The following is a 15478-nucleotide window of genomic DNA, read 5'->3' on the forward strand; positions in this document are numbered from 1 at the left end:
TCACAGAGATGCGATGTTTGGGAGGTTAATTTTCTACATTCACCTTTTCCCCCCCACCCTCCACAATCCTCCTCCAAGCTAACTATTCTCCTGCTACAGATTTACAGTAGTGACAAAATCTGTGTAGGAAAGAACTGTAGATGCTGGATTAAATCGAAGGTAGACACAAAATGCTGGAGTAACTCAACCGGCAGCATATCTGGAGAGAAGGAATGGGCGACATTTCGGGTCGAGACCCTTCTTCAGACTGATGTCAGGGGAGGGGGCGGGTCAGTGATTGAATGTAGTCGGAGACAGTAAGACCAGTGGGAGAACTGGGAAGGGGATGGAGAGAGAAAGCAAGGGCTATCTGAAGTAGTGACAAAATTGATGGCGATGTGAGAGGAAAACTGGGATAGGGTAAGACAGACCATTGATGGCCATGATAGGCCGAAGGTCTTGTTTTGTGCTGTATCACTCAGTGAAAGGAATAGAGAAGAAAGGGCATACATAGGTGAAAGCACAGTTGCAAATAATGGGATGTGTATATTGGTGATACACCAGAGGCCAGGCTTGGGAGAGCAGAGGCATCTCAGAAGGTTATAGGCCTGGAGGAGATTTCAGAGAAAGGGAAGGTTGAGAATGAAGGCATTGAGGAAAGTTTGCAAATGTTCATTTAATGACAGTCTGAAGAAGGGTTTCGGCCCGAAACGTCACCTATTTCCTTCGCTCCATAGATGCTGCTGCACCCGCTGAGATTCTCCAGCATTTTTGTGTACCTTCATTTAATTACATGCTGTTTTGAACTTAGTCTGTAATCATTTGGAATTGAACAGAACACCTATTTATATTAATGCAGTAGTAATTTCCAGCAGAAGCTCTTGAACAGTGTTAATGAAGTATGCCTGGGGCTTCAAGATTGCCTTTGATTTTTTTTTTTTAACTTGTGGGACGGTGCTCACTGGGAATTTGTGTTTTGCGTTATTTGCTATGCCTTTGAGGTTTGCAGCTGAGGTCAGATTGTGGAATCTGTCATCCGGAGGCAGCTGTACCTCATTCGCGGATGTGGCTGCTCCTGATCATAGGTACTGAATTGATTTGAATCTAGGAGCCTATCTATACGTCAGCTGTTGTTTGTAAATGTGTTACCGTGACATGTAATTATAAAATGTTTGTCTTCAAAGGGCAAGACAACATTGCTTTTAGTTTCCATACTTGCAAAATGGAAATTTAGCCCATTAAATCACTGTTGGCTCTTAGAATAATTCCATCAATCTCATCCCCTCACTTATTTCCCTGTGGCCTACTGTCCTACTCTTCCCATATCAAGACCACATAGATTTTCTACTACCCACTCACACCACTGGTAACTTACACTACCCAATTAACTTATCTTGAGTCTGAAGAAGGCACCTAACCCAAAACATATTGTCCAATTCCCTCCACAGATGCTGCCTGACCCACCCATGGTTCTTAGTTTTGTTCAACCTATGAATCTACTCATCTTTGGCAGGTGCAGCCAAGGGAAATCTGAGATCACGGAGAATGTGATAACTCCACACAGATATCACCAGAGGTCAGGACAGAACCCTGTTTCACAGAATAGTGGAACAGCTGCATTGTCTCCAGTGCTACTGTGCCACCCCATCACTGCAACAATGCAGAAGATAGACACAAAATGCTGGAGTAACTCAGTGAACCAACATTGTCTCTGGGGAGAAGGAATGGGTGATGTTTTGGGTCGAGACCCTTTGCTTGAAAAGATTTCTCACGCAGTCTGATTCAGAATCTATCCATATGATTTTGTTTCATATGTATACCCTTATCTAGCTCTTTTTTGTAATTATGACCGTGATATGTAGATGCAATGAATTGCAAATGCTTGTTTACTAAAAAAGACTGCTGCAGTAACTCAGCGGGTCAGGCAGCATCTCTGGAGAACGTGGATAGGAGAGGTTTTGGGACTGGACACTTTTTTTCAGACTGATTGTAGTGGGGGGTAGACAAGCTTTCTGCCTGACCTGCTGAGCTACTCCAGCACCGTCTTTTTGCTGGTGGGTGATAGGTGGCCCGTGGAGGGGTGAAGAATGACAACAGATGAAGCCAGTTCACAGAGGGAGAGGGTGGAGATTGAGAGACCGAGGTATGTGAATGATGGATGGAGGCAGACAGAAGAAAGAGGCAGATGGAGTCAGATGAGGGGAAGGGGAGGGTGAAGGTGGCGATGGCTGCTGGAGGTTGATGTGGGAATGCAAAGACAGCCAATGCTGCAATTTGTTAAGGAAGGTGATAATGAGAACTGTAAGGGGAGAGGCGAATGGCAGATGGAACCTGAACCAGATGAAGGGGGAAGCCAATGGATGGTGGGACAAAAATGACAAAACTGGAGAAGGATAGGAAAGGCGGAATGAGGTTGGATACACCAGATGTGAGGGGTTTCTGAAATTGAGAATTTGTGTATAATCTATGCAACTGCTTCCCATTCAACAAACCCAGCATCACAGAAACCAGCTGGTGAAGGCTCATTCCAGTCCTTTTGAGTCAAAAATATTATTAAGATCAAAACTCTAATAGACCAGGTAGAGTCTCACCAAGGCCCGACATTAGCAAGAAACTATGGCCTATCAAGCCTCATCCAAGTACTTATTAGATGGAATTAATATTTTGGATTCAGATTAGTTCAGTGTATTGTCATATATACCAGGTTGGAATGAAATCAATTGTACACACGAAGCTCTGTGTAAGCAATATTCATGCTGTAATGATAAATGCAAGAATAAATACAATGACATGCATTCTCTACCACTCATGTAGGCAGTGAGGTGTTGATCCCTGTAATACCTGTGGGTGAAAATTCCTTGCCTCACTTTCGTTCTTTGACGTCCAACGTAATGATGCACTCCAAATCAACATTTCAAATAAACAAATACATTATTTTATTTGCCATATGGGGAATTTGCTTGTGTTGTAACTATTTTCCAAAGTAACTCTTTAGCACCAAAATTATTTTCCAGTGTAAATGCGAGTTACCTTTCTTTTTACAGACGCACATGATAAAATGTGGCTGACGATCACAGGCAAATGGGCTCATCTAATCAATCTGTTTTAGGCTGCTGCCAAAAGTCTCCATCTGGGATACCTGTGGTCTTCAGAAAAGAGCGTGGGCTGGTGTTGCAAGCTGTTGGTGATTGAGAAATATGTTTTGATGCTCATTAAAAACAGCAGTCAGAAGCACTGAAAGGTTCATTGGTTTATGCTGTTAGATGAATAAACAATGTATTGATTTAATGAAAATTTTAATTTTAAATGTGTACAGTGTCCTCCATAATGTTTGGGACAAAGACCCATCATTTATTTATTAGCTTCTGTACTGCACAATTTGAGATTTGTAATAGAAAAAAAATCACATATGGTTAAAGTGCATATTGTCAAATTTTAATAAAGGCCATTTTTACACATTTTGGTTTCACCATGTAGAAATTACAGCAGTGTTTATACATTTTCCTCCCATTCTCTGCCAGGCCTGTATTGCCGCCATCTTTAGCTTATGCTTGGTTTGGGGGCTAGTCTCCTTCAGTTTTCTCTTTGGCATATAAAAGGCATGCTTAATTGGGTTCAGATCAGATGATTGACTTGGCCACTGAAGAATTTACCATTTTTTAGCTTTTTAAAAACTCCTTTAGCAGTGTGTTTGGGATCATTGTCTTGCTGTAGAATGAACTGCTGGCCAATGAGTTTTGAGGCATTTGTTTGAACTTGAGCAAATAGGATGTGCCTATACACTTCAGAATTCATTATGTTACTACCATCAGCAGTTATATCATCAATGAAGATAAGTGAACCAGTACCTTCAGCAGCCATACATGCCAGGCCATAACACCCCCACCACTGTGTTTCACAGATGAGGTGGTATGCTTTGGATCTTGGGCAGTTCCTACTTTCCACCATACTTTGCTCTCGCCATCACTCGGATATAAGTTAATCTTGGACTCATCTGTCCTCAAGACCTTTTTCCTGAACTGTGGTTGCTCTTTTAAGTATTTCTTGGCAAACTGTAACCTGGCCATCCTATTTTTGCAGCTAACCAGTGGTTTGCATCTTGCAGTGTAGCCTCTTTGTTTCTGTTCATGAAGTCTTCTGCTATTGTGCTCTTTGACAAATCCACACCTGATTCCTGAAGAGTGTTTCTGATCTGTCGGACAGGTGTTTGGGGATTTTACTTTATTACAGGGAGAAATATTCTATCATCAGCTGTGGAGGTCTTCCTTGGCCTGCCAGTTCCCTTGCGATTAGTAAGCTCACCAGTGCTCTCTTTCTTCTTAATGATAATAATAATAATAATGGATGGGATTTATATAGCGCCTTTCTAATACTCAAGGCGCTTTACATCGCATTATTCATTCACTCCTCAGTCACACTCGGTGGTGGTAAGCTACTTCTGTAGCCACAGCTGCCCTGGGGCAGACTGACGGAAGCATGGCTGCCAATCTGCGCCTACGGCCCCTCCGATCACCACCAATCACTCACATTACAATACACATTCACACACATTCACACAATGATGTTCCAAACAGTTGATTTTGGTAAGCTTAAGGTTTGGCTGATGTCTCTAACAGTTTTATTCTTGTTTCTCAGTCTCATAATGGCTTCTTTGACTTTCATTGGCACAACTTTGGTCATCCATGATCAGCCATTATCACATTGAATGGCGGTGCTGGCTTGAAGGGCCGAATGACCTACTCCTGCACCTATTGTCTATTATTGCTGTTTATCAACATGACAAAAGTTTACAAAGGTGATAGACTGGAGGAAAGACTAGGTGCTGAGAGCTCTCTTATACCTGCATTAAGGAGGCAATTAAACACACCTGAGCAATTACAAACGCCTGTGAAGCCATGTGTCCCAAACATTGTGGTGCTCTGAAATGGGGGGGACTATGTATAAACACAGGTATAATTTCTACATGGTGAAACCAAAATGTCTAAAAATAGCCTTTAATAAAATCTGACAATGTGCACTTTAACCAGATGTGATTTATTTTTTTTTGTGTTTTTTTTTGTTTTCTATTGCATATCTCAAATTGTGGAGTACAGAGGCAAATAAATAAATGAGGGTCTTTATCCCAAACATTATGGAGGGCAATGTGTAATCTCTTAATTTTCATAATTTCTTCATTTCCCATCTCTTCACAGATTTACATGCATCTCCGACACTACAGCAGGCCCAACGAGCAGCGTTACATTCTCCGAATCCTTTTCATTGTTCCCATCTACTCCTTCGACTCCTGGCTTAGCCTACTGTTCATCAGCAATGATCAGTTCTACGTTTACTTTGACTCTGTGCGAGATTGTTATGAAGGTGAGCAAATGTTATTATTCCAGGAATCAGTGTGTTTGTTTCTTATCCTATAGAGATGAAACCAGCATATATCTCTGAAGAATGCGTTGGGATAGCTCATGCTCTTTGAGATACCCTCGCTCATGGTACACCCTCTCTCGCACATCCCCATCCTCACTTGCGTTGCCCCTCTCTCCCTCATTCATCCTTTCTTTTTCTCCAGATCTGCTGCAGATTATTTGCTTGTTATGGAGTAATATAATTAATTTCCCAGGAGGGAGGATTACATGGGTGTGATTTTTCTGAAGCATAGGTGCTTGGGATTTACCTGCTTAAGAAAACAGATTTCTTTTTGCTTCTGAGGTTTTTCCTCAGACCCTGTAACACTTGTGCTTGGTACAAATGTGCATGCACAATGTCCAGTAATAGGTGACGAAGGAGACATCCCTTTCTGTTCATTGTCGAGCATGAATGTACTGTGACTGTACAATGAGGGCACTGGAGAATGTGAAAAGGCAAGAAGCACAATGCTGGAAAGAATACAGGTGCAGAACACTGGTGATTTCATCATGTGAAGCAATTCATCACTTTGCAGCAAAAGAATGAGGATAGGATAGGATGAGTTGAGGCCAGTCAGAAGATGGGTCTAATGCTTAACACCAATAGAGAGAAGGAGTAATTAGTAAAGTGAGATTAAAAGTTGACAGGACAAAATCAATGGGCCCAATCCTCAGCCCCCCAGGTGAGCTAAACCTAATTGTAATTTATTTTTACAATCCAATGAATTGGAGTTTCAGCAGAAGGCACAGATAAATGGACCCTGCTGATTGGCAGCTTGCTTAAAGAGAGGATTTGGTAGCCAGGGCTGAATCCATGGAAAATATCCTGCATCAAGACTGGACTGGTTGAAATAATCATTTTCATCGTAATTGGTCCAATTTTTTACATAAAGTGAAAATAATGTTGATTGGGGTCCTAGCATTGTATTGCACAGAACCGGACTCTTTAGCCAAACTTCCATGCCAAACTTTGTCCATCTATGTGTATCCCTTTTGCCAACCTTTGCCCCCTATTTAATTATCTCTTGAATGTAGTGATTCTGTTGGATTCCACCACCTCCTCTGACTGCACATTCCAACATCAAACACTCTCTATGTAATCCCCTTTAAAACCCCTTCTCTTTCATCTTAAATCTATGCCCTCTTGTTTTTGACTGCTCCGTTCTGGGAAACTAACTGCATCCCCTATCCACATCTGTATACCCTCTGCCTTCTTTGCACTAAGGAAATCAAGCCCAGCCTATCCAATATTTCCCTTAACTGAAGTCCTCCAATTCGGGCAACATCTGTTGAATCTCCCCTGCACTCTCTCCAGCACAATCATAACCTTCATATAGTGTTGTGACTAGAACTGCACCCGAGACTCTGTGATCTAACTAGTGTTTTCTAATGTTGCAACACAACTTCCTAACCATTCCAACCCTGACTAAACATGCCACATGCCTTCTTCGCCATCTCATCTGCCTAATAATAGGGTGGTGAAGAATAACTATTCTTTAGTTATTCATGTGGTAAAGATTGACTTCAAATAACCATGACAGCTTTCCCTGAGAAGCTGGGGATCTGCCCCCTTTAGTCCCTGCTTGTTAATCCACAGCAATGTTAGGTGGGGAATTCCAAGATTTTGATCCAGAGAGATATTGGATATACATTAATCTCATGTCTTTCTGATATTCACACATCTAATTCTCATGCAACAGATAAATAAAATATCAAGGAATATCAAGCAATGTCATAAAATGCTCAAAAAGTGAACATTATTTCAAATGTTATGCAAAACGAGAGTGAAAAGACATTTTTTAATGTTCGCTTGTACGCAAGGGCAGTGCAGTTGTAAGCTGATTAGCAGCAAATCCTCTTTGAAGATTTGGCATTGCATGTTATGGTGAGCGCAGTAATTCATTTAATTTATTTTGCTGCCTATTGCATTAATGCTGTTTAGCCTTAACGTATAGAATTGCCAGAACATAGGATAGTACAACAGGAATAGGCCCTTCAACCCATCATATCTGTGCCAACCATGATGCCAAGCTAAACTAATCCCAGCTGTCTGCATAATATCTGTATCCTTCTCTTCCCTGTCTGTTCATGTATTTGCTTGAAAGTCTCTGAAACATTGCTATCTTACATAGAAACATAGAAATTAGGTGCAGGAGTAGGCCATTCGGCCCTTCGAGCCTGCACCGCATTTCAATATGATCATGGCTGATCATCCAACTCAGTATCCCGTACCTGCCTTCTCTCCATACCCTCTGATCCCCTTAGCCACAAGGGCCACATCTAACTCCCTCTTAAATATAGCAGATCTTATCTGCTTCAACCACCTCCCTGGCAGAGTATTCCAGGCACATATGACTCTCGGAGTTAAATACTTGCCTCGCAAATCCCCTCTTGTAATTTTATAGGTTTCTATTCTATCAGGTTGCCCCTCAGCCTCCAGTGCTCCAGAGAAAACAATCCAAGTTTGTCTACCCTTTCTTTATAACTAATACGCTCTAACCCAGGCAACATCCTGGCATGCTTCTTCTGCACCCTTTCCAAAACCTCCAAAAACTTCCTACAGCCTGGCAATTACACACGGTAATCACACTACTCCAAATGTGGCCTAACCAAAGATTTGTCCAGCTGCAACATAACTTACTAATTTTTATACACACTGCTCTGACCAATGAAGGCAAGAATATATAACCCTTCTTTACCACCTAAACTACTTGTGTAGCCACTTTCAGGCAATCGTGGATTTGCACTGCACAATCCCTCTGTACATCAATGCTCCTAAAGTCCTGCATTTACTGTATATTTTTATCTTGTATTGAACCCCTCAAATTAAAATACATGCATTTATTTGCATTAAATGCTACCTGTTTTTTCTCCACCGACATATCCAACAATGTATAAAACATCTCTATAAGTGATAAATAAAGAAAATATTTCACTATATTTAGTTATTTGTACATCGTCCTAGGAGTCTTTCCCTGCATTTTCAGTCTAGTCTTTATCACAGTACCCATATTTTATATTTGTGTGTAAGATTTTATGATCCTAGTCAAAGAGTTTTCTGTGTTCTGCCAAGTTTTAATTGCCCACACATCTCACAGTTGCTTGATGTATCCTGCTGTTTGCAAATTGGCTGGTATGTTTGTTCACAAGTGACTGCCCTTCAAATAATTATCTGTTAAGAAAGTCGGGTCATTATGAAGATCTATCTAAATATCCTGTGGGTGGTTGTCTGAAAATCCAATAGTGGTTCTTGCTGCATCAATCAACATGGTGAGCATCCAGTGACTGAGTGGGATAGAATAACATAATCTTATAGCATACCAGTCAATTTGACCCACTGCTAGCTCTTTGAAGGTGCTAAAACCTTATTTATCCCCCAGTCATCGCAGTTTTCCCTTTCAGCTCTATGTCCCATTTTCTGTTTGAAGTTATTAAATCTGTTTCCACCATTTTTACTGGCAGCACATTTAATGTAAAACATTGTTATTTAAATGGATAAGAACATATAGTTCTGCAATTTATTTAAAGATTTATAATGGATAATGGATGGGATTTATATAGCGCCTTTCTAATACTCAAAGCGCTTTACATCGCATTATTCATTCACTCCTCAGTCACACTCGGTGGTGGTGAGCTACTTCTGTAGCCACAGCTGCCCTGGGGCAGACTGACGGAAGCGTGGCTGCCAATCTGCGCCTACGGCCCCTCCGACCACCACCAATCACTCACACACATTCACACACATTCACACACAGGCAAAGGTGGGTGAAGTGTCTTGCCCAAGGACACAACGACAGTATGCACTCCAAGCGGGATTCGAACCGGCTACCTTCCGGTTGCCAGCCGAACACTTAGCCCATTGTGCCATCTGTCGTATTTATGGATAGAATTCTGATGTGTTATTGAATCATAGACTCGTATAGCATAGAAATTCGTCCACTATGTCCGGCCAACATTTTTGCCCATCTACATGAATGTCGTTTGCCCATTAATAGGTCCATAACCATAAATACATTTGCCTATTTAAGTGTCTGTCTAAATGCCTCTTAAACATAGTGATTGTCTTTGATTCCGGTATCTCCTCGGGAAGAATGTTCTAGATATCAACGACTCTGTGTTAGAAAATAAACTTACCTCAAAGAATTTGCTTATTCCTCTTACTTTAAACCTATGCCTGTTTGTTTTTGACATCCCAACCATGTGTAACATATTTTGATTACCTACCTCACCTCTGCGTATTCTCAAGCACAATCGTATCCTTCCTATAATGTGGTGACCAGAACTGGACACCACGTTCCAAGAGCGGCCTCATCAGTAACGTCGCACAGAACATCCCAATTTACACTCCCTACCCTGATCTGTGCTTTCTTCACCACCCCATTCAGCTGTTTTGCCACTTTCAGAAAACTCTGTATTTGAATGCAGAGTAGTGGTTGTACCATTTACTGTATATACCCTATTTGACTTCTCAAAATAAACCCCCCAACTTTTTGCGATTAAATTGTCTGCCAATACTCCACCCAATTTTCCATCTGATCTGTGCCCTGCTGCAGCTTGAAGATAACATTCCTCACCATCCACAACACCTCCAGTTTTCATGTAAACAAACTAATCATTACCTTCTGCATTCACATCCAAGTTGTTAATATACATCATAAGTAACAAAGATGACAGCACCAATCCCCGCAGTACACCACTGGTCACAATTTCCAAAAAGCATTTTTCCATCACTACCGTCTGCCTCCAACCTATTAACCAACTTATTTTTCATTCCATGTGCCTTACCCTTCTGGCCTAGCCTACCATGCAGGGCTTTGTTAAATTGTTTACTAAAGCCATAAAGGTAATATCTACCTTTCTGCGTTCATCAATCTCCTTTTATGTTGTGATGCTTTTTTTCGAGAATTCTCATGTAACCAGCAAAGCCCCCTTCCTCCCTCCCTCCCATCCCTACATTCTTCATGGATGTCAGACATCATGGATGCCAAACTTGGAAATACAGAGTATGCTGCATTTCCAAGTCATGGTGGGGTTCTTGTATGCCTACCAATGTCAAAGGTGATGGAGGTCATGGGTTTGTCGAAACACCTTGGCAAGTTGTTGCAGTAGATTTTGTGGATTTTCAGGGGATGGCAAGAGTGCCGATCAAGTGGGCTGCTTTTTCCTGTTGAGAGATGTTGAAATTAAAAACATATCATCAAAGAATGTTTATACCCAATGGCTTGTTGTTGGCCTTCCAATATTTCCGCCAATATTGTGTAAACTTTGCATCACATTACAAAATCAATGTACTTGAAAAGTGCTTCAATGCAGTGTGTAATGTTTACGGTGCTCTGAAGTGTGAAAGGCATTTTCTATCATGTGCTTTTCTATGTCCATTGCTTTTTATCTGCACGTAATATGGAATTAATTAACCACATTAACCGCAGTCAATGAAACTATTACATTGTATGCAGGGGGAGGAATATCAATCTGAAATATTGACGGCCCTTTGATCAGAGATGGGGGAAATATAAAACTAGTTTAAAGATGCAGATTAATTTGGGGGTGGGGGAAAAAGGACAAAAGTTGAGCCCTGTGAGAGTGCCGAGAGCAAGAGAGACATTGTGTGATAGATTAAGGGATGGTGGTCAGACGGGTAAAGATGTAAGATATCCAGTTGGTTGAAATACTTGTGAGACAAAATTTTAGTCTGAAATTATTAAAAGAAAAAAACTTTGCTGGAAATCTGAAAAAAAAAAACACTTTCGATAGGCTGATTATCTGAAATTATTGAACTAAATGTCTGGTCAAGAAGATTATAATGTTCTTGGAAACCCATACGCCCTTAACCTTTTCAGTTCTAAACTCTTTCACTACCTCTTAAATCCGGTGAAGCCCCCCTCTCCAATTTCCTAACCCGTGTCTTGGCAGGCAGCTACATTTTGGCCATGATACCTTTACTCTCAGTGCCCCTCTGTTGAGCTTCTGCTGTTGGAATAACCAAAGTCTTACACTGTGATAAAGATCCAAAGACTTTATTAACGTGACAGCATAGGTAACTTCATATTAGCACATTACTCTAAAAGTGAGAGAGAAAGGACAGGGAAGCTTTCTGTTAAACTAGTGGGCGTTGCTACGAAGTATGACATAAAATGAGTGACACTGATCAACACCCTCTGATTGATTAATCCACTTAAGTAATAAATTTAGTCTTATAATTTCTTCATGTAAAGTTGGATTGGTGCATTCTGAGATTTACATCCTGCATTCTCAATTACCTTTGAATGTAAGCTGTCCTTTAATGTCTTTAACCCTGATCAACGCACAAAAGTCCAGGCAACGCCTAATAGCATTACGTCACTTTTGTTGCTGTTGTGCTTGTGTGGTGGGCAGCATTCTTCTCTACACTTGGCATTTGCTAAATGATGAATAAAGAATTAATTTACTTGCTCTCAGTTAGGTAATACAGGCTTAGCTTCTTTAATTATTGCCATTCTTTCACAGGGCTGTTAGGCTGGAAGAGCCTGTTTGTTCTGGGTGTGACCTGTGCAACTATGGAAAATGTATATTCTGAGCAGATTGCAGTGATCAGGCTTTAGTTCATTCTGATTGCCGAGCACTCCCTGCAGATAAAGGACGACTTCCTGCCAAACAATTCCATGGGCTCTGGTGGCTGATTAATCCATCCTGGGATCCATGTCCTCTGCCACAGGTCATCAGGTGCTTGACAGGGTGGGGTGTTTGGTATAAGTTTACTATTACCGTGCGCTGAGATACGGTGAATTGTTCTGCACGCTATCCAGGCAAATCATAGATATGAACCACAGGAAGTTCAAAAAGAGAAACAAAACTGTGTAGAATTATAGCGTTTTTGCCACTGAGAAAATGCAAAAAAGTGACAATGACACAGTTAAGAGAGCTAATGGCATTATGGCCTACATAACGAGATGATTTGAGTATAGGCGTAAAGAGGTCACATTTTCATCGGTGGTATAATACAAAAGTTATTAAGGTTTAAAAATCGTAAAAAACGCGCATGCGCAGATTGGTCAGTCAGCGCCATGCAGATTGGTCTCCGCTCCTGTCACTCAACCGGGTTGGCGATGCCGCTTCCTGCACTGCGCCCTCTCCTGCCTCACTCACAAACTGCTTGTCCCATCTCTCTCTCTCACATGGGCCTGTTCCACTTAGGCGACTTTTTAGGCGACTGCATTAGACCATGCAGTTGCCAAATGGTCGCCACATGTTTGCGGGTGGTTGCCAGGAAGTCGCCTTCATGGTCGTGAGGAGTTCCCGCATTCTGGGAACTAGTCGCGGCCTCATTATGGTCGCTGGGAATTTTTCAACATGTTGCCTGAATTTTCAACATGTTGAGAAATTAGCAGCGACTAGAATGAAGCCACCATGGAGAGTAGCGAGAATTCTCGAGCCGTAGGTGGGTCGCCAAACGGTCCTAATGGGTTGCCAGAAGGTCGAATGTTCTCTGAGGTTCTCGTAGGTTGTAGCCAGTGCTGACCGGTGAATTTCATTAGCTCATTGGGGAAAAAAAGGTAAGCAGTAGTTTTCAGAACCAAGGATAACCGACCGGTAATGTTAAATGTCCGCCGAGCTTCACAGCCAACCGCATATCTATGGCTTCGTTAAAGTTGTCTCCACTCCTTCTCCCCCCCTCTCCGCCCTTCTTTTAAAGGACGTACCATACATTGTGCTTTAGCCGTCTTAATTTCAGCGCCAACCTTCCTGTTCATCACGGTGTGTGTCTTTCACCTTGCCTTTGCACCGTATGAATTTTTTAGATAGCGTCTCCCCACTTGCCCTGTCCCCCGCCTGCATAAAGGGGTGGTGAAGGAAGCGACGTGTTTGTGTGTTCCAATCTGACAGTCGCCGTACCAGTACCCGGTTTTTATGTTTGGCAGTCGCCGGCAGTCCTCTGAAAAATCGCCTAAGTGGGACAGTGCATCACTCACCTCTCTCCCCCACCCCCTCTGCAGCAACGGCGGTCCCGTCTACCCGTCCCCCCCGGGTGAATGGCTGCGACTGTCTGCCTCCGCCGCCGCCGCTGTGTTAACTCACTATTAGAAGCCATTATGATACTTTCCAAATGTTCTGAATCCCATCTGCTCTTGGACAATGCAGCATTGAAGCTAATTGTAGCACCTGAATTGGGCTTCCAAGTAAAATCACTGGAACTTATACAATTGGGCCGGCTTTCTTTTTATACCATGTTTCTTCAGCGGGGTTGTTCCCTGAATTATGCATTAATTCTTATGCATTATATTTTGTAGCTTGTTAGAACACACACACACACACACTGTGCAGCATGTTGCCAATGCTGGTGAATGGAGAGGATGTGATGCAATTGGAAGAGTTGCAAGAGTAAAATTAATGCATCATCTCCTTGCTAAGACAATTCGCTGCCTTGTAATGTTCTCCCATGTGTATGGTATTTCATCTGCATTTCAGCTGGAGGCTATTGGTGTCTTTATTGACTGCCAGAACAAACCATTTTACTTCTTGAGGTAGAAATGTTGTGGAAGATGCTGTTTTATAGACATTTGATAGTAACAGAATGCATGTGTTTCCAACCTTTTTAATGTAAAGCACTTTATACAGTGCGGTACATCCTTCGCTTTCCCACTTACCTCCTTCATCAAATATCTGGAGAATAAAGTAGTCACAACTAGGATTGGACGTGGATAATTTGAAAAGCAGCCACATCATGTGTTTTCCATGAGGCAAGGTGTTGTGGTTAGACGCAGTTCATTGGTCTCACAGTGACCCCACAGTGTTGTTGCTTACTGCAGCAGTGTCTTTTTTGTAAGGGTATTTTAATCTGATTTTAGTTGTCGAGGTGCTTGTCAACAGTACAACCGCTGAGATTAAAATAATAGACTCTAGGCAGCAGATGGAACAGATAATAGATTACTGAGCAATAATCTGTTTGTTTATGATGTTGGATAGTGAAGGGGAAAGCAATTGAATTTCCTATTTTACCACTTGAATTTTTTTTCGTATTGGCATCCTTGAGGGAAATTGCTCCATTAGACCAAATTATTGCTACAGTTCCCTCCATAGTGTTTGGGACAAAGATCCATCATTTATTTATTTGCCTCTACTCCACAATTTGAGATTTGTAATCGAAAAAATCACATGTGGTTAAAGTGCACATTGTCAGATTTTAATACATTTTTATACATTTTGGTTTCGCCATGTAGAAATTACAGCTGTGTTTATACATTGTCCCCCCATTTCAGGGCACCATAATGCTTGGGACACATGGGTTCATAGGTGTTTGCAATTGCTCAGGTGTGTTTAATTGCCTCCTTAATGCAGGTATAAGAGAGCTCTCAGCACCTAGTCTTTCCTTCAGTCTTTCCATCACCTTTGGAAACCTTTATTGCTGCTTATCAACATGAGGAACAAAGTTGTGCCAATGAAAGTCGAAGAAGCCATTATGAGACTGAGAAACAAAAATAAAACTATTAAGAGACATCAGCCAAACCTTAGGCTTCCCAAAATCAACTGTTTGGAACATCATTAAGAGGAAAAAGGGCACCGGTGAGCTTACTAATCGCTAAGGGACTGGCAGGCCAAGGAAGATCTCCACAGCTGATGACAAAATAATTTTCTCTATAATAAAGAAAAAGACCCAAACACCTGTCTGACAGATCAGAAACACTATTCAGGAGTCAGGTGTGGATTTGTCAAGACCACTGTCCGCAGAAGACTTCATGAAGAGAAATACAGAGGCTACACTGGAAGATGTAAACCACTGAGCCGCAAAAATAGGATGGCCGGGTTACAGTTTGCCAAAAGTACTTAAAAGAGCAACTACAGTTCTGGAGAAAGGTCTTGTGGACAGATGAGACGAAGATTAACTTATATCAGAGCGATGGCAAGAGGAGAGAAGGAACTGCCCATGATCCAAAGCATACCACCTCATCTGTGAAACACGGTGGTGGGGGTGTTATGGCCTGGGCATGTATGGCTGCTGAAGGTACTGGCTCACTTATCTTCATTGATGATACAACTGCTGATGGTAGTAGCATAATGAATTCTGAAGTGTATAGACACATCCTATCTGCTCAAGTTCAAACAAATGCCTCAAAACTCAATGGCCG

At 41.8% G+C, this 15478-nt stretch overlaps 1 protein-coding gene across 1 annotated transcript in view; it reads left to right on the forward strand.

Moving 5' to 3' along the window:
• The window catches only part of tmem184a (transmembrane protein 184A), a 55446-nt gene that overhangs the window by 27092 nt on the left and 12876 nt on the right, over positions 1 to 15478 (forward strand). The window contains exon 3 of the mRNA XM_033040819.1: positions 5172 to 5337. Within this exon, the coding sequence (XP_032896710.1) occupies positions 5172 to 5337 (166 nt within the window). The remainder of the gene's footprint in view (positions 1 to 5171; positions 5338 to 15478) is intronic.

The sequence above is a fragment of the Amblyraja radiata genome, chromosome 22, assembly GCF_010909765.2.
Source record: "Amblyraja radiata isolate CabotCenter1 chromosome 22, sAmbRad1.1.pri, whole genome shotgun sequence".
Lineage (NCBI taxonomy): Eukaryota > Metazoa > Chordata > Chondrichthyes > Rajiformes > Rajidae > Amblyraja > Amblyraja radiata.